General features: G+C 31.3%; 1 protein-coding gene across 1 annotated transcript; it reads left to right on the forward strand.

Annotated features, from left to right (window-relative positions):
• The first annotated feature begins 6,312 nt into the window (after positions 1–6,312).
• ATKRS-1 (lysyl-tRNA synthetase 1) lies at positions 6,313–15,498 on the forward strand. The gene is made up of 17 exons (XM_089723052.1): positions 6,313–6,546; positions 6,644–6,719; positions 6,913–6,987; positions 7,183–7,348; positions 7,441–7,534; positions 9,410–9,495; positions 11,303–11,409; positions 11,488–11,550; positions 13,098–13,223; positions 13,321–13,603; positions 13,713–13,809; positions 13,894–14,053; positions 14,491–14,634; positions 14,748–14,816; positions 14,895–15,038; positions 15,121–15,172; positions 15,277–15,498. Exons 1-17 carry the CDS (start codon positions 6,440–6,442, stop codon positions 15,282–15,284), a joined length of 1,857 nt encoding a protein of 618 aa, XP_089579178.1. The 5' UTR covers positions 6,313–6,439; the 3' UTR covers positions 15,285–15,498.
• The last annotated feature ends 4,930 nt before the right edge of the window (positions 15,499–20,428 follow it).

Consider the following 20,428-nt stretch of genomic DNA (forward strand, 5'->3'; position numbering starts at 1 on the left):
TATATAATATTAAAGTACAAGTTTTATTTAGATTAAAATAAATACAATGATTAATTTTATCTTGCACTTTCTATATACAATGAATTTTTTTAACATGTCTAGTACTATAACATTTAGTTGAAAAGAAAAAGATGTCTTTACTTCTAATATAATTTTTTATTAATTAATTATATAAAATAACCAAAAATTGCCATTTACCGTATTGCAAAATATTTTATAATTTAGCGATGCTATGATATTAAACTAATAAATCAATACCTACTCTGTGTAGCCATAATATAAAATATAGTTTTGATTTTCAGTTTTTCACACCAATTATTTTCATCGAATGAAGTTAAGCTGAAATTTTATCAATAACATGTAATAGTTTCGACTCCATGTACTCTGTGTAGCCACAATATAAAATATAGTTTTGATTTTCACACCAATTATTTTCATCGAATGAAGTTATGCTGAAATTTTATCAATAACATATAATATTTTTGACTCCATGTTCTTGCCCAGAATTCAAAAATAAATTGTTTAAACTTCGTAGCTCCACGTTGATTGAAATCAATGCGTAAACAAAAATATTAGTAATTGAATATCCTTTCTCAAATGGCTTATTTTCATCGATGATCCCTGAATTATAGCACCTATCATATTACCTTTCCTAAAATTCAATTTGTAACACAAAAATTCCTCAATTATTACTGGAGTAATAGAAAAATTCCTATAACCAATTTTCTGGGAAAGTTGCACCGAAGTGCTGACATAGACAACACAATCATCAACCATAATAATAGTTTTTTGCAATGTCAGATGCTTAGTCAACTGTAATAATTGTTGTCATGTATTTTCAATTTTCAAGATATCATTAGACTATTAAATCGAAAAATTTAGAAAAAATAATAAGTATTTTCTTTAAATAAAGGCAACATTTTTTCAATTACTCTGCAAAACTAGTTTAGTATTAGAATTATAGTTACAATACAAATCAAACAATAATGAATAAAGGTTAAAAAAGAATACGACATAACAAAATAAATTAATTATCACCCAAACAAAAAATAAATAAAAAAAAGAAAGAGAATTCTCCAACCTAAAGTGATAAAAACGAACTCAAATTTTCATGTTCACTTGAACTTTCTTTAAAAAAAATGAAATTTTTAGATCAAAAAATAGTTTTTTATGAAATTATTAAAAAAAGATACTACGGAGAGATTAATGGGTATGCATGCAATTACAGTAACTGACTCAAAATCAACTTTGTCGGAAAGTTTTTGTTTATCTAAACTCTCTGACTTCCCGGCAGAATTCGGATTCACCAACCTCAAAATCCAATGAAATATTCTTTGTCTCGATACTAAAAAGATAACTGATGATGATTTTACTTGGAGCTAGCACTTTTTTGGATAAACGAAGTGAAATCGAATACAACTTAATCTATGGATTACGATCTCAAAAATAAATTAAAATCAGACCTTGAGTCTTTCCTCAAAGCCAAATTATTTCGATCGTGTTTGGAAACGATTCTGATCTCAAGTTGCTCATATTACAAACTACAAGCAAGTGGTGATTGGGTCGAAGATCTTTATCGATTTTTCATAAAAAAATCAATGGCAGAGAGTTTATCAAGTGCCTTAAACTTCATGAATGGGATTCTAAATTTTTGTTGTGCAAAGAAAAAGAATTATGACTTTTGCAATGAATAGTAAACATCAAGTTGACCCTGCTATACTCAAATTCAATCTTATTGATGTCCATATTCATTTTTCTTTACGAGATTTCTCATTGTTCAAGATATTGGTGAATAGCTATTTAAGCGTGAAGGATCATAAGTTGTTTGTGCTTCATATAATATAATCAGAATCGTTGTGGTAGTAGATAATGATAGAAGGAGGAGAGAGATGCAAGAGAGAGAAAGCAAAGGAGGGGAAAGAGAGTTATGTGGCAGGCGGGAGAAAGTTAAAAAAAGATAATAGTTGAAGATTTTTGCGTTACAGATAGAATTTTAGATATGATAATGTGATATGTGTTATACTTCACGGACTCTTTCTCAAATTTATAGATGATATAAATGAGATTAAATTTAAAAATTTCAAGATCTTTATTTTAAAAATATTTGAAAAAAATTAAAATCTCAAAGTTATAATTAGCTTTTATCTATTTTAAAAATTATTTAAAAAAATACATCCAATTAAGTCATAGAAAGATTAAAAAAATTTTCATAAATTTCAAAAATAAAATAATAAAATATTAAATTTTCTCTCTATTTTATCTTTAATATAGAAAACTTGAAAATGAAAATGATAGCAAATATACCAAAATAGTCATTTTGTTCATTAATCCAAATTTTATAGCCTATTTTTTCAAAAAGATTTCATTAAAGTAAAAAAAAAAAAAAAACTCTCTTATTCGATATTCATCCAATACTATATAATTCCATACTTTCACTGCTTTTATTAAATTAAAATTATAAAAAATTTTAAAATACAATAACGTCCAAATAATCCAAATAAATGTACACAGTTCTCTCTAAAAATCAAAGATAAATAATATATTTAAAATTTTTATTTTAATTTCATTATAATTAACTAATAGAGTTTAATAGTAAAGTGTTTAACCATATTTTTTAAAATTTAGAATGTAATAAATTAAAAGAACTTAAGCTTTATTTTTAACACTTGAATTAAGGTTTTCAGTTTATGTTCTAGAAAGCAATATCATGTGAGAACATATAATTAAAAATGTTAAAATCTATTAAATATAAAAATCATTGGACAATAATGCTATAAGATCAAGTAAAGATCATACATATGCATATTTTATTGAATTAAAATGCATAAAAATCTAACTAAAAGATATTTAAAAGAATAAATGCAATCTATTTTTTCCTATTAAAAGTCATAAAAAATAGAACTAAAAATGATTTTTCAAAAGGATAAATGGACTTATTTTCTCCGATTGCTAAAAAAATAATATTACAATAATATTACAATAAATTTTTTTAATCAATTAATAAAAATTATTAAAAAAACACAATTGATTAATAATTTAATATTCTAATTTTTATCAATTATTAAAAACTCAAGTTATTTAATAAACTCAAATTGTTATCAATTATCCAAAAGGATATTTTAGGATTTATAAAGTTTCACTAAGATTATTATAAGTAATCTCATTATTGCCCCCTATTTTCATATTTATATATAGTTAGATTATAGATAATTAATTTACTAAAAAATAATTCCAGGTTAGCAAATTACCAGTTATTTATCGGGCAAATGGTAAATAGACTTTTATGTTATCCAAATAGGAGTTGACAAGAGTGTCAAAATGAGTTGATGTGTTGGTTAGATATGGATTCACATAACATGCGGCATAATTAGGATCAACAAGAATACGATTCATTTAATAATCGTGTCACATTTATCAACATGAAAATTAGGCAGGTGACACGAATACAATACGTGTAATTCGTCTAATATTATAAATATGTTAAGTGAGTCGTGTTGCCCGTATACGACCCATGTAACCTATTTAATATTATAACAGGTTGAGTGGGTCGTATTGACCTATATACGACTCACTTAACCTATTAATGAGATTTTTAAGTTCTACCATATTTAACTCAAATCATATTTAAAAATAAATTTCTATACATAAAATATATAGATTCTCCAATATTCATCACTAAAATAATTAAAATTTAATATAATAATAAAGTTTAAATAGGATTTTAGTTGGGATAATTATATTTGACTAGTTATTTTATGACGTGCATTGCTCGTGAACTTTGCTCATTATATACTTATTTTAATTCAATTCATTTTTTATTTATATAATCTTAAAATATAAGTTTTTATTTTTTTTAGAAAGTGTAAGTTCTTTTACGTTGAAATAAATACAATGATTAATTTATATTGCACTTTATTTATTATGCAATGAATATTTTTTTTATTACATGTCTTGCACTTTAATATCTAATTGAAAAGAAAATATTATTTCTACTTCTCCTTTTAAAATAACATATTTCTTTTTTTTTAACTCTAAAATAGCACTTTTCATTTATTTATATGATATTAAAATATAAGTTCTTACTTTTTTTAGGAAGTATAAGATCTTTAAGATTAAAATAAAAACAATGGTTAATTTATATTACACTTTTATTTATTATACAATAAATATTTTTTTGTTACATGTCTTGCATTTTAATTTCTAATTGAAAAGAAAATAATATTTCTACTTCACCTTTTAAAATAACGTATGTATTTTTTTAACTCTAAAATAGCACTTCTCCTTTATATGTTTTTTTTAACTTACTGGTCCGCTATTAATAATCATTATCTAACATACGTATGTGCTGTTTTTTTTTTTTTTTTTTTTTTTTTTTTTTTTTCTTAAGTTATCCAACTTGAGTTAAAGGCTTATGAAATTTTCATCTCTTTAATTTAAATTTGCTTTTGAATTTAATTTTCTTTTAAATATTTATTTTTAATATAAAAACTAATATTTAATATTTTACTCGTAATTCTACGTATCAGGCATGAGCATAAATATATTATTTAAATAAATTTTATTCTTAAATTATGTTAATATTTACTTTGATTAAAAATAATAAATATTAACATGTATTTTTCTTCATTTAAAATTAACTATATAAAATGTTTTTCTCCCTTTTAATCAATATACTTTATAAAATAAAAAAATAAAAGTCTACCATTTCAAAATGAGTGAAAAAAAAATCAAACTTATTGAAAAAAAATACTATTATTAATTATTAAATTAAAAACATGTTTAAAGGTAACTAAAAATTTTGCAATATCTAATTATATATTTAATATGCAATTACTTTTATTCCAATTATTTTAAGATTTTCTCTTTGCTAAAAAAGCTTCAAAATGACATAAATAAATACTAATATATAACTTAAAAATCAATGTGCAAACAATAATATTGGTGATGGAAGATCCTCTCAAATTTATAAATATATAAGAGATTAAATTCAAAAATTTCAAAGTTCTATATTTTTATTTATAAAATATATTTAAAAATTAAAATTTCAAAGGTCTAAATATCTTTATATCTATTTTAAAAATTATTTTTAAAAAAATATATCAAATTAAATCATAAAAAATTAAATAAAATTTTATAATTAAAAAAATAAAATATTGAATAAAAAGAGAGCTCTTGAATTTTTCCATCATTTCCTTTTTAATATAGAAAATTGGAATGAAAATGATAGATCCAAATAGTCATTTTTTCATTAATCAAACTTTTATAGAGTCTTTTTTTTTTTTTAAATAAGGTTTCATTAGATTAAAAAAGGAAAAACTTTTTATAAGATATTAGTCAATTACAAATAATGTGTAAATAGTCCAAATAAGTATACACATTCATCTCCAAAAAAATTAAAGAGAAAGAATATATTAAAATTTTTTATTTTATTTTCATTGTATTTAGCTAATCGAGTCTAATAGTAAAGTTTTTATCCATATTGTAAAAAATTCAGAATGTAATTAATTAAAAAGTATAAATTTCATTTCAATGTCTGAATTAAAATTTTCAATTTACCTTCTAGAAAATAATATCATATGAGACCTATAATTAAGAGTATCAAAATCTATTAATTAGAAAAATTATTGGACAATAATAATGTATAATCAAATAGATAAAATACATACACATATTTTCTCCAATTAAAATGTATAAAAATATAAATAAAATGATATTCAAAAGGATAAATAAAATCTATTTTCTCCAACTAAAGGCAATAAAAAATATAACTATAATGATATTTAAAAGGATAAATGGTTTCCCCAATAAAATGCATAAAAAATCTAACTAAATAGATATATTAGGAATTCTAAATTAATTCAAGGATATTATAGAAAATCTCATTATTCTCCTTATATTTATATATAGTTTAGATAAATATTAAAATTATCTCTTATACTCAAATAAACTGGTCACTCGCATACCCACGTGTCAATTCATAACACAGCATATTTATATTCGTGTTATAAATGATTGATTTGTTTATGACACGAAGCCCTTCAACCTCAATCCTAACCCATTTATTTCGCCTAAGATCCATCCGTTTATGTCGCTGTTAGCCGAATTCACCTGTTATGACTTATTTTGATTTCCTTTTTGAGTAACTAATTGAAGTACCTCCATTCAAATCCATTTATTTTACGTGTTAAGCGAGTTCGCATGTCATCTTCTATTTTGACATTCCAAGGAGTTAGATGTAATTTTAAGTAAAGAATTGAAGTTTAAGCACAATTAAGAAATGGACGGTATAATTAGGAACAATGAGTGAAAATAAGCCAAATAACTTGTGTGAAACCGTAGCGAAACAAAACCCTAGATAAAACCCTATTAATCTGTCTCCTTTTTCTCTCCCATTTTCGGCTGAGTTTCTCCTGCCTTGAAACGAAGACTCAAGGGACAAATGGAAAGCTCTGTTGACGAAGCAACCAAAGCAGTCTCCAATTTAGCGATGGACTCTCAGCTTTCTGCTTCTGAAGCCGAATCTCCAGCAGAAACGATGAGCAAGAAGTGAGTCTCTTACTTCTGCGAAAGCAAATTCTAACGTCGTTTGCGCTTGTTTTGATGTTTCTAATTGGTAATTGGTTTGTGTGTTTTCTTTGGGCAGTGCTCGCAAGAAGGAATTGAAGAACAAGCAGAGAGAGGAAGAGAGACGCCGGAAAGAGGAAGAGAAGGCCAAACAGGTGCTTTATTCTTATTAAAGTTGTATCTTCTTGGGTTTTTGGTGTCTGCTTCTTGGCGGAGTTACTTTTAGGCAAAAAGGAATTAGTTTGGACTCATTTCGTCCATCCATAGTCGTGTTTTTTAATAATTTTCGGTTATGCTTTCTGTTTCCTGTGTCTTACTATCAAATGTGCATGCATACATGTTGTCCAGGCTGCAGAGAGAGCCAGCGCCCAGAGTCAGAAATCTGCAACATCCGAGGCTGCATTGGATGATATGGATCCTACGGTACGAGTTTAATTCTCACTGTACGCATGGCATTGTAATTTTTATCTAATTTTTTCAGAATGAGATAGGATTATTATGACCTTGATTTCTTGGATATAAAGATCAATTAGACTCAGTTGCAAAAAAAGAAAAAAAGAAAAAAAAATCAATTAGACTTACTTTTTAATGTTTTGTTTGTTTTACTTATCCTTGCAGCAATACTTTGAGAATAGGCTGAAATATCTTGCTTCCCAGAAGGATAATGGAATAAATCCATATCCTCACAAATTCTTTGTTTCAAAGTCCATAGCAAAGTATATAGAGGAGTATGGAGGCATAATCGACGGAAAGCATAGTGAGGATGTCACAGAGTCATTGGCTGGTATGCTAAACCAGGGACTTTTGTCTTATATGAGATGTAATGTGTATTATGTGGTCATTTTTTCTAAATTACTTTTGTTTTTGTCATTTAAGGGAGAATCATGAAGAAACGGTCTTCCTCTTCAAAGCTCTTTTTTTATGATTTGCATGGAGGTGATTTTAAAATCCAAGTGGTGGCTGATGCCAGGTACCCAATCTTTGCCAGATGTTCTTTTCTTAAAATTCATAAAATTTTCATTTTTTTTTTTTAAATCCTTGAAGAGGGTGAGTGGTGGACTTGGTAATGGATTGCTGTTTTTAGCACTTATTTGAACTTCCCGGTCAGTTTAATTTCTCAGGAATGTGTTGCCTGTTTATATCTTTCCTGTGACTGTTATTTGGCATTTCAATTCTTGTTTCCAGATGCTTATTATTTATAGGACGCATCTGTTTTCTCCAAATGCTTAGTTATGCGTCATCACTTATCCTCATTTCATTCTCCCAAAAAATTTAACAAAATACACTTGTTTGTTAATTCCCCAAATGCTTAGTTGTGATTGTTGTTCTGAAGACTTAAACGAATAAGATTAGAACATGTAGAAATATTGAATGGGATCTGAACAGTGATTGAATTATTGAGGAGGTATAGTGTTTTTAGTCTTCGCAAACAACCAATTGTGGAAGTAATATTATTGGTGAAGCTATTGTTTTTGAGATCTAGTACCTTTAGAAAGTTCAAATTACCAATTTATGGGGATATGGTGCCCCCAATTTTTAAGGAAATGAGGCCGAATTTTGTGAGCCTCTAGTGCTGGCAGACACAAGTAACCCCATACCATTGGCTGAAATGGATGGTGCCATTCCATGAGGTCATGATCTCAAAAGGGTGACCAGCTTCCGGCCTTGAACTTGTGCTAGGCTAGTTGATCAGTCTTCATGTCCGGCAGTTGAGTATGTTCCTGTGAGGAAGAACAACAGAGAAACAGTAGCATAGATGAAAAAACATGACCAGAAGTATGAAGAGCCCATCCCTTTAGAGTTAAAAGGTTCTCTCTACAATGGAAGACTAAACCTGCAGCTTTTTCAGTGATCCTGAAAACTGAGGGACTAAAATCAGAAATGAAAGCTGTTTAGATTTTGGATCATTATTTGGGTTGTAAAAATTCTTAATTTGTTTAATTTCTACAAATTCGAAACTTGTTGCTCAATTCTTAATTTATTTGGGTTATAAAAAAAAAAAAGAAAATAAAGCTTATGCAATTCATGGAAAGTGATGAGCCAGCTAGGTAAATTAGAAAGATGATAATATTTCATTTTGTTTGTTTGTTATAGACTTCTTGGGCTTGATCCTTGGAAAAAGTCTACAGGCTTTTCTTTGTGACAAAAAGGAAAGTGTAAGAAACAATGAATCAATTTATGGGTACTTGTTAAACAATTGGATGGTTGTGTTGTTTATTTTCTCACCTATTGAAAAGCTTATCCCAAAAAATTAACAAGGGAAGTAAAAAATTAGTCAAATTTTACGAGTGTACATGTAATAAGCAATAAATAGTAGAAAATATAGTCTGTCAATTTTTGTTTATGCGCGAAATATCTGAACAATTATCAGCAACTTGTTTAAAAACAAATATTATCCAATAAATTGTGAAGTTGAAAATGAATACGAAAAAGAAGAGCGTTTTTAGCCAAATGGTCTGGACATGGCTAGAAATTACAGCCGTTAATAGTTCAATAATCTCCATCAAGAAAACAAAAGAAACTGGACAGAATTAATATGCTTTGCTTGATAGCTTTTGATTCCAATAAAGAGCTCTTAACTACAGCAAAGCAAATGACCAATTCTGTTTTGTTAAAATCAAATGGGTAATTGACCAGCAGAAGGACAATATGAACCTAATAACACCAATTAGAAGGAACACTAATATACAGAAGCTCCTAGATCACATATGCTAAGTGTTTGTATATATATGTGTTTGTGTGTGTACAAAAAAGTTACCATTGTGTAGTTAGCTTGAGTTGAATTCCTTATTATCTTAGTTATGTTATTCATTGCAATTGAATAAGAGATTTTTTTTCTCTCCAGCAAGTCAGACATGGATGAAGCTCAATTTGCTACTTTTCACGCCCATGTGAAGCGTGGTGATATTGTTGGTGTTACCGGATTTCCAGGTTTGATGTACTAAATTGTTTGTTAATTTGCTATTCTATTATTTCAATTCTTGCTGATGTTTATTCAGTTACATCCATTAGTTGTTTTTCTTTTTGTTTCAATTCCAATTTTATTTCTATTTCATTGGAAAATTACAAAAAGACTCACTTTTGTTTAAATTTTTTTACCAACTTTTGCTGCTCATTTTAATTAAGCTATATTTGTTAAGGAGTTGAGAAATGGCAGTATAGTATTAGTTACCGTTCACAGGTGTGAATTATGGTTTCTCAGAATCCTAACTTTTTTAAATGTGAGGTTGGTGAAGTAATCAAATATGTTGCAGTTGTGAGTGATTGTGGAGGTGGAATATTGGCAGTGGTAATGGTGGTAGCGTGGTGAATACACACATACTGCATTTTGGAATCAGAAGACTACAAGTTGGATTTTATAAAATGCAGAAAACAAGTTTTGTGCGTGTTTCCTAATATCAATATACCTTTGGAAAACTGGAAAACAAGTTTGAAAACGTGACTGAATTTGAATAGAAGATTGTAGTTTTCATTATTTCTCTAGAAATTTCCTAGATATCAGTTCATATTTTTTAACTAAATAATACATTATTTATTTTCTAGGGACTGAGGTAAGAATCAAAGTGTTTGGCATTTTATTTTGTCTTGATAGATACAAAGCTACCTTTCTTTGAAGAAGTTTTGCACTATGTTTGGATTGGTGGAAATATATGGGAGGAAAGAAAATTGAGAAAGGAAAATAGTACAATTTTTTTTTTCCTTAACTTTTGGCAATGAAGAGAATATGGGAGGAAGAAAAATATGAAGGGGAAAATAAATTATGAGACCCACATACCATTTCCTCTCCAACTTGGGAGGAAAGAAATTACAATTTTACACCTATTTGAAAAAGTAAAGGTTAAACTCATAATTTTCTATTCATAAAATCATTTTCCCTCCTTATTTTCCTCTAAAATATCCAAACATCAATAGGAAGAATCTTTTTTATATTTTCCCTCTTTATTTTCCTTCAATATTTGCTTTTCTCCCTAAATTGTTATCCAAACACACTCTTTGTTTTAAGAATTTGTGCTCAATAACATTGCAAATCAATATCTTTTGTTGATTTGTTCTTGCATTATAGAATTTTGGTGTGTGCATGCTTCTGCATTTGTTCTGCATTTAGTGTGCACATTTTTTTCAATGCAGCTGTTAGTTAAAGACTTGGTTTGACTGACCTAGTGGAAATCTTTCCATCTCATCTCTAGGTCCACACATAGTTATTAAAGGTTCAAGGTGAACCAGGCTTAGACCTAGAGCCTTTGCTGGAGCAAGGTGGTGACCTTTAACAGGCGCTCGTCTTGTCTCTTAGGTGCATGCATTCTTAGATTTATTATGGATATTACTTGTAATTTGGTTGACTGGAGTGATATCTTAAATTTGTTATGGTTATTAAGAGTAAATAGATTTAATGACTTGAATTTGTTAAGAAAGTATTTGGAATTGTCTTTCAAGTTTACTTTAACTGTCTCTCTCTCAGGCGCTCTTACGCATAGGCTCTAGGTTCCTTTGTGCCTTGAATAACTATGGGTCCACATGGTTTCTAGTAACATCATTCTCTTCCTACTTGGTCCTTTTCTTTAATTGTGTTCTATTTGTATTGACATCAGCCAGACTGAGTTGTGTTTTCTGTTGGAATTTTGCTGCATATGCTTTGCTGAATATTATTTCTGTGATCTGAATGCAAGTCTTTGGAAGAATTTACTGCATGTATTGTTGTCTGCTAATACATGTCAGTTTGGTTCGTTCCTTCTGTCAGGAAAAACTAGAAGGGGAGAGCTGAGTATTTTTCCAAAATCATTTATCGTCTTATCTCATTGTCTCCATATGATGCCAAGGGAAAAGCCTGGTGCAGACAATGCAAATGTGAGTATGAAGAAAGTTAGATATTTGCTATGCTTTCTGAGATATTTTTATAATAGGTTTTATGCTATTGTCTTTCAGAAAACTGACATTTGGCTCCCAGGAAGTACCAGGAATCCAGAAACATACATTTTAAAAGATCAGGTATATCTGTAATGATGTTTGGTTTATTTTGCTATCTGTGCTGCTGACTTCTGTTAATTAATTACTTTGTTTTAGTATTAGTGCATTTGTCCCTCACATTGACGCAAGGTCACTCTTAGGTTTTCTTCACTAGGGTAGATTCATGAATGTAGATAAAATCTTTGTTTGGGTATGAATTTGAAGGGATGATAAAAGAAGTATAATTTCAAAGTAATCCTGCAAGAGTTAGTCGCCCAAATTTTTATTTATAGAATTTACTTTTCATTCTAAAACCTTGAATTCAAATCCCGTAGATTGAAATCCTTTATCTGAAGGTAATCGTGCTTCATGAAACATGTTTTCAAACCTTAATTAACTCATCATTGTAGCTTTATGGACAGTGAAATAGTGATTATATACTTCACCTAAACCCTAGGCACGCCATAACCTTTTGAAACCAGCCTCTCCGGCTAAGTGTGCCTAGGCCTTCAGGGGAAGCCATGAGATTAGGCATGCCTGAATTTTTATTCTCAAAATTCTTTTTCGGTCTTAATTGTTTTTACTAAATTTTCTAATTGTTTCATGTCTATCATGCGCCTTGTGCTTTTAACGACACTAATTGTATGGGGTCCGTTATATTTGGCTTAGGTATAAATATAATGCTGTAATCATTAATTAAATAATATCAGCGGAGGATTTTACCAAACTAAATATCTTATGTTGAAATAGTTTTAATATGACAAACAGAGAGGGGGTGTAATTATTTTAACCTTTTTTTTTACATGGCTTGTTGGGAATGGACATGTATTCTTGGAAGAAATTTATTGGAGCTTTATACCAAAGATTTGGGTTCCAACTATTATTCATTTCATGTTATTCATATCACGCAAAATATATTAAGTTTTTGTTTATTTTTCTTTTTCTTTTCTGCTTTTTCATATAAATCCAGCCAGTGATAATAACAATAATTAATAGAAACTAAGTTCTTGTTTTGGCTTTCCAAGTTATAAAATAAGTGCAATTCTTTAGCAACAATAGTCCAACTAGACAATTTGTTCTCTTTTCTCTTTGTACGAGTTTTATTCAATGTGGTTCTAACAACTAAAAAGCATTGGAAGTATGATCAGAACTTACAAATTCCTGCTCTTCCATTTTCCCTTGCAATAATTATTACTACAATTTCCTGTGGTTTTCTTCACTTCCAATTAGTATTGAGTGAGTTGGTGCTTTCAATAATGAGGTTAGCTCGCTGTTGTTGCAGCTGATGCCAGAGCAATTCATCAAATAAGTTTGAATTTGAATTTTATTTAATCCAATATAATGAGCTCGTGTATAGCAGTGGATGTCCTTGTTTTATGCCCTCCACCCCTCTCCTCTATCCTTCCATTAAGTACATACAGACCAAAAATTGCTAAGCATTGTGATATTTCCAAAGATCATAAAGGGTTGGGTATGACTTCAAAATGTTTGATTTTTCCGTTACTTTCTAATAGTTCAAAAGTGATTTACATTTTCAGCAATTGTTTGTGCATCTATTTGAGTATTGATTTGCTCTGTTGTGGTCCTAGGAAACTCGCTATCGTCAACGCTATTTAGATCTGATGTTGAATCCAGAAGTTCGGCAGATATTCAAGACACGGTCTAAGATCATACAATATGTCAGACACTTTCTTGATGACCTTCAATTCTTGGAGGTTAGTACTGTTTGGTTTCAAAGTTTATTCTTGCCTTGTTGGCCCAGGCAGTATTGTGCCTTATTTCTCTTACTGATTATAGCAATTTTCATCCTAGGTTGAAACACCCATGATGAATATGATTGCTGGTGGAGCCGCAGCCCGTCCATTTGTGACTCATCACAATGAATTGAACATGACACTGTACATGCGTATTGCACCTGAACTTTATCTTAAAGAATTAGTTGTTGGTGGTATTGACCGTGTTTACGAGATAGGGAAACAATTTAGAAACGAGGGTATTGATTTGACTCATAATCCTGAGTTCACAACCTGTGAGTTCTATATGGCTTTTGCGGACTACAATGATTTGATGGAACTAACTGAAAGCTTGTTGAGTGGTGAGGCTCAACTTTTTACAGCTATAAAACATTTCTTTATATTTGTTGTAGACCAAAAAAAAAAAAAAATGATATCATGATTTTATTCTGCTGTGCCTTTTCAAATTAGGAATGGTCAAGGAACTTACTGGTGGTTACAAAATTAAATATCATGCAAATGGGCTTGACCAGGATCCAGTTGAGATTGACTTTACGCCACCTTTTAGGTCTGTTCGATGTGCTTTCTAGTGATATCATGAATGCAAAATTATTATTTGGGATTGAGCTAACAAAATGGTTGGCTATTGCAGACGGATTGACATGATAGAAGAGTTAGAGAAGATGGCCAATCTTAACATACCAAAGGACGACCTATCTAGTGATGAAACTAACAGGTATCTGGTAGCTGCATGTGAGAGGTTTGAGGTCAAGTGTCCCCCTCCTCAAACAACAGCTCGTCTGTTGGATAAAGTAATTCTTCTTCTTCTTCTTTCCTTCATTTCTTATCAGACTAGAAAATTAGGATAAGATCTGGTGTCTTGGTGATGCTATCATTTGCTATTTTCACCAGGAAGTAGCACAGCTTGGGCTTCACCTTTGGAAAAAGGCTACGGGCTTTTTCTTTATGACAAAAAGGAAAGTGTAGGAAACAGTGATTTCTGGATACTTGTAAATTATTAAGATGGTTGGCTTGTTGTTTGTTTTCTAATGTTTTGATAATTCCTGTTGGCTGCCCAAGCAAATGCTACGTTGACCTTGAATTCCTTCATGTAATTAATTGTTTATAAAGGATAGTCTGAAAGAGAGATTTTTTTTTGGTGTTATTGAGCAATTTAACAATGAAAAGAATACATGAATGGTAAGAATTATATATTATTGTAATTTTTGTTATGTTTTCATGTTTACAGTTGGTTGGGCATTTTCTTGAAGAAACTTGTGTAAATCCTACTTTCATCATCAACCATCCCGAGATTATGAGCCCTTTGGCGAAGTGGCATAGATCAAAGCCAGGCTTGACTGAACGCTTTGAATTATTTGTGAACAAGCATGAGGTATTATCACCTCAACTTCAGGAGTTTACTCTCTCTCCACTCTTCTGGATACTTGTGAACAAGAAACTTGTGTAGTTTATGTTGCTGATGGTTGATGTTCTTTAAATATTCAGCTTTGCAATGCATACACAGAATTGAATGACCCTGTGGTTCAACGAGAGCGATTTACTAGCCAACTTAAGGTATCTCACATCTTTATAAGGTTTGCATTTGCTGCAAATTGTCTTGAACTTTGTCTGAAAGTGTTCTCCAAATATCAGGACCGACAGTCAGGTGATGATGAGGCAATGGATTATGATGAAACATTTTGCACTGCTCTAGAATATGGACTACCTCCAACTGGTGGTTGGGGTATGGGTATTGACAGACTAGCTATGTTGTTAACTGATTCACAGAATATTAAGGTTTGTGCTTTGTCTCCCCTTACCTCTATGTGTGGTGTGATGTGATCAACAGTCACCATCTCTTGTATGTTTTTGTCAACAGGAAGTACTGCTCTTCCCAGCTATGAAGCCTCAAGATGAACCTCCTGTGAAAGGTACTCAAATTCCATTCTTGGCTTCCCTAAAATAGAGGTTCAAGTCTAATTCTGATTTGTGCTTCATTTTGGTCATTTAATTGTTTTTTTCCCCACAAATGCAGCAACTTAAGGAGTCTGGAGCTGAGTTTTATTTTTCATGTGCTCGTCTGGGAGGTGGACATGTTGTCAATCAATTGCTTGATAAATTTTGTCATCACAATTTCTTGATGTCTCAACTCATTTGTACTGAGGTTGATCATTTGACCATATATCCAGTTATTGTATCACGTGATATAGTACACTATCACATATATGTTTTCTTTTGGTACTATTTCCTTGTTCAATTTGTCTTCCAAAATGCATTTTATCATTACGTGTACTTCAACATTGGTACCAATGCTCGCAAACTTGGATGCATAAAATTCTTTATTATAATTTTTATTTCTCATCTTAACTGGGTTATTGTTGACGATGGGCCAAAAGGTTAGGCCTAAACTCAGCCCCAAGTAAGCGGCCTACTATCTATACATAATGCGATTCTACCAAAGTGCCATTTGGGCATAAATGTCCATATTTGTAAACATTATATAAATTGTAGATGTCTACCAAATTTCCTGTTTCTCTCACCTGTCGCTTCTGTTTATCCCTTTTTCTTTGCCCTTTCTTTTGGATTAACAGGCCCCGAGTGGTTGCCTAAGTTACTTAAAAAAAAGTTAAAATATGAGCCAATCTAATTTTGTACCAACTTAGTGACAAATTCATTTGGTATGACAAATGACTGATCCAAATTTACATTGGGGGGTAGTTGATAGAAGACAGTATACATTAAGTAAAAATCTTTATGGTCGGCCTAAGAGTCTCTATGACCAATTTAAGACAATTAAAAGGACGGTCCTTGAATGCTCTGTATGATTGAATGGTCTAAGTGCTTAATTATATCAAACATAAAAAGATTCATTCAAAACAATTATATTTTGATTGAAATTGGTTACAGAAGAAGGTGTATAACCCAAAATACAATAAGGAAAATTAGACAACAATTAAGTTTGTAAAGTTTAACTGATCGCTCTTTTCTTCTCAGCTAGTGTGTCACCCATAGCCTTCATGGCCAACAACTCATTCCGGTTTTCTCTACCAGCTTGACAAATGCCCTTTCAAAGTTGCAATTTGGCCAAGGTTGTGAGTTCAGCCCTAAGGCTAGTGATATCTGATTCAAGGGCCTTGTAATTTCTAATTTTGGTAATCCTTTCGTTAGACATTGCTTAAAGGCCTTATATTCTACTCTGGATGGACTAATCTGAAGTAATAGATCGGTCCTCAAAACAGGAATCTGAGTGGCCAATTCTTTGATCTGCTGAAGTTGCTTTTAGGAAGTCAATGGGAACCATAAGCTATGGAAATTCCAAGTCCAAAGCAAACTTCTCATACAACTGACATCGGTTAGGGCGTCATCCCTAAAACAGAATAGCCACCTTATTCAAGATGACGTGTGTTGAACTTGGGAATCGATGACCAATCGACTTGAGAAGAAGATCTTTTAGAAGTTTGATCTTTTGACAAGTCAAGGATAAAGACAATTGAGAAGAAATTTATGTCATCAGTGGCCATGGTGGTATACTATTGATTACCGTTGGAACGCCCTCATCTACCGTCTGATTAACTGAACTGGCTAATATCTGAACATCAGACCCTAATGTTGGTCGAAGGATTTGTCATTACTCTGTTAGATTATTTAATAATCTATATGTGGCCCATGTGATTAAAAGACTGGTTCTAATTAAGGTGGCCCAAGATTATGGTTATTGGACTTATTAGATAAAAGCCAGTTAGGGTTTTAATACCCTTCTTCTGCCTTATAAAAGATAAAGGGATTAACAGCTTAGGGTTAACGAACACAACACACAGAAAAGAAAACAAAATAGAGAGTGTGACGGCTGCCTCAAACATATACGGTGATAGCTTGTTTGAGAGAGCTCCCAAAAGTAACCCCGTAGCTGTTGATTATTCTCTGACCATTGAGAGAAAACTTACGGACAAAAGGTCAGAGGAAGAAACGTAGATCTGCTGTTACAGAGAGAATCGAATTGCCGCAACGAGGTAACCCATAACATAGATCTGCTGTTATGGATCAAGGTACGCTTCCGATTATTGTATATTCTTGCCAAACAAATTCTATGAACAATAGATCTGGGCTATATTAAAGATTATTCAACATGTGGTATCAGAGCCTGTACCTGTTCTGGATTTGTTTGATAGCGTTTTGTTTGGCTTAATTAATGAAAATTAATTTCGTATTGTGAAGTTGATTTATATGGTATAAGCGAAGCCAAAATTATAGAAATTTGAAAACTGTTTGTTTTCTTTATGCTTTATAAATTATTTTGTTGTTGTTTATAGAGAATGATTATGACATATTATTGGGTTATGTCGTTAAAGTTTTGAGATCTTAATTTAATCTCATAAAAGTTTTGCATAAATCAATGTTTAATGAATGGAAAACTTGTTAGTCACCAAAGTGGCATTGTTTGGATTATTTTAGACATTGATTATGCAGTTTTCAATTGTTCATATTTGTGTGATGCCGTTATATGACATGAAAGTTAAAATTGAACAATTGAGTTCGTTGATTATAATTTGTTAGGTTACCCAAAGGTAGACCATTAATTATAATCAATGGCATTAAAGAGACTTATCATTGTACTAATTAATATGAATGTATATCCAAAGACAACATGCATATTGTATGGAGCATTATTGAATAGTTGAATGGAATAAAAAAAAAAAGGAAACTGGATTCCAAAAAGGAGCACGGGCGTGCTGTAATGAAACACGAGCGTGCTTCTCTCTGACTTGCATAAAGGCTCGCAAGTTTCTCCACAATGAAAGTCTATTAAAGCATTTTTCTTCTTGGCATCATTATTGATTAAAGCTATGCATTTAAATATTACCCAAAGGTGAATCTAGATGCATAATTAAAGTTGTTATTGGTTTGAATCCATTTTATGGATACTCAAAGCATTAACGTATGAGTATATGTGTAATGTTGCAGCTTCTTTTAACATGTTTGTTATGGGCATTGGGTTGATTAAGTTCAATGGATTGAACTATGCTGATTGGTCCAAACAAATCCATTATCAGTTAGGAGTTCTGGACTTGGATTTGGCATTAGTCTCTGAAAAGCTAGCAGCCATTACAGAGACCAGCACTGAAGCTGACAAGTCCCATTATGAGGCTTGGGAGCGGTCTAGCAGGCTGAGCTTGAACTTAATGAGGATGACAATGGCTGAAAATGTTAAGCCATCAATGCACAGAACAGACAATGCTAGAGAGTACATACTGAAAATTAAGGAATACTCCCAATTGGACATAGCTGACAAGTCCATCGTCTGATCCTTGATGAGTGAACGAACGACTAAGAAGTTTGATTGGTCACAATCCATTCATGATCATGTGACAGGCATGCAGAATTTGACAGCCAAACTGAAATCAATGGGAATGGATGTGAGTGAATCCTTTTTAGTTCAATTTATTATTAACTCACTTCCTCTTGAGTTTGGTCAGTTTTAAGTGAATTACAACACCCTTAAGGAAAAATGGAACATTCAGGAAATCAAGGCCATGTTGATATAAGAGGAAGGGAGATTAAAGAAATTGAAGGAACACTCTATCAATCTCACATTTCATAATGGACCTAGTAGCAGCAACAACAAAATCAGGGAAGAAAGGCAAGAAAAGGGACAGTGCCCCAATGAAGGTTAATGAGGGCCAAATCTGTAAGGAATTGAAGTGCTACTTCTGTAGGAAGAATGGTCACTTCAAGAAGGACTGTCCTAAAAGAAAGATTTGGTTTGAAAAGAAAGGTATACTTTATGTTTCAGTATGTTTTGAATCAAATCTTATTGAAGTGCCTAATAATACCTGGTGGTTAGATTCTGGTGCAACTACTCATGTATCTCATATTATAAAGGGATTTCTTTCGATCCAACTCATAAACGAAACTGAAAAGTTCCTATTCATGGGAAACAGAATGAAGGCACGAATAGAAGGAATTGGGACTTACAGATTGATCCTGGACACTGGTTGTTATCTAGATCTTGAAAAGTGTCTCTATCTTTCTGAATGTGCTAGAAATCTAGTTTCCGTAAGGAGGTTGGATAATGTTGGTTTCAGTTTTTAGATTTGTAATGGTATTTTTTCATTATACAAACTTAAGTACTATTATGGTTCTGGTACTTTGATTGATGGTTTGTATCGTTTTAATCTTGATGCTGAATTTATTGAATCCCAGTTTAATGTTGAACACAATATAGGTATTAAACATAGTGCACATAATGAATGTTCTGCTTTCTTGTGGCATCAAAGGTTAGGTCACATATCCAAAGAAAGGATTTTGAGGTTAGTGAAAGGTGGAATCTTACCTCAATTGGATTTCACTGACTGGGATGTGTGTATAGATTGCATTAAAGGTAAGCAAACTAAACACACATTAAAGAATCCAGCCATAAGAAGCAGTGAATTGCTCGAACTTATACACGCTGATATATGTGGCCCTTTTGATGTTCCCTCTTGGAGTGGTGAAAAATATTTTATTACCTTTATCGATGATTTCTCACGGTATGGTTATGTATATTTACTGCATGAAAAGACTCAATCAGTGGATATCCTTGAGATATTCATTGATGAGGTAGAAAGGCAGTTAAATAGAAAAGTTAAAGTAGTGAGATCTGATAGAGGTGGTGAATATTATGGTAAATTTAATGAAAATGGACAATGTCAAGGTCCATTTGCAAAGTTCCTTGAAAGTCGTGGCATTTGTGCGCAATACAAAATGCCAGGTACACCTCAACAGAATGGTGTAGTTGAAAGGCGGAATCGTACTCTTATGGAAATGGTTAGGAGTATGCTAAATAATTGTACTGTACCTTTATCATTATGGATGCATGCATTAAAGACTGCTGCATATTTACTTAATAGGGTTCCTAGTAAGGCAGTTTCTAAGACCCCTTATGAACTGTGGACAGGAAGAAAACCTAGTCTGAGACATCTTCATATTTGGGGTTGCCCAGTGGAAGTAAGGATATATAATCCACATGAAAAGAAGCTTGATGCTAGAACGGTTAGTGGATTTTTCATAGGATATCCTGAAAAGTCAAAAGGGTACAGATTTTATTGTCCTAACCATAGTACGAGAATTGTTGAGTCTGGTAATGCTCGATTTATTGAAAATGGCCAAATTAGTGGGAGCAGTGAACCACGTAAGGTGAATGTGCAAGA

This window comes from Jatropha curcas, chromosome 6 (genome assembly GCF_041381405.1).
Source record: "Jatropha curcas cultivar XTBG-Jc1 chromosome 6, XTBG_Jcur_1.0, whole genome shotgun sequence".
NCBI classification, from domain to species: domain Eukaryota; kingdom Viridiplantae; phylum Streptophyta; class Magnoliopsida; order Malpighiales; family Euphorbiaceae; genus Jatropha; species Jatropha curcas.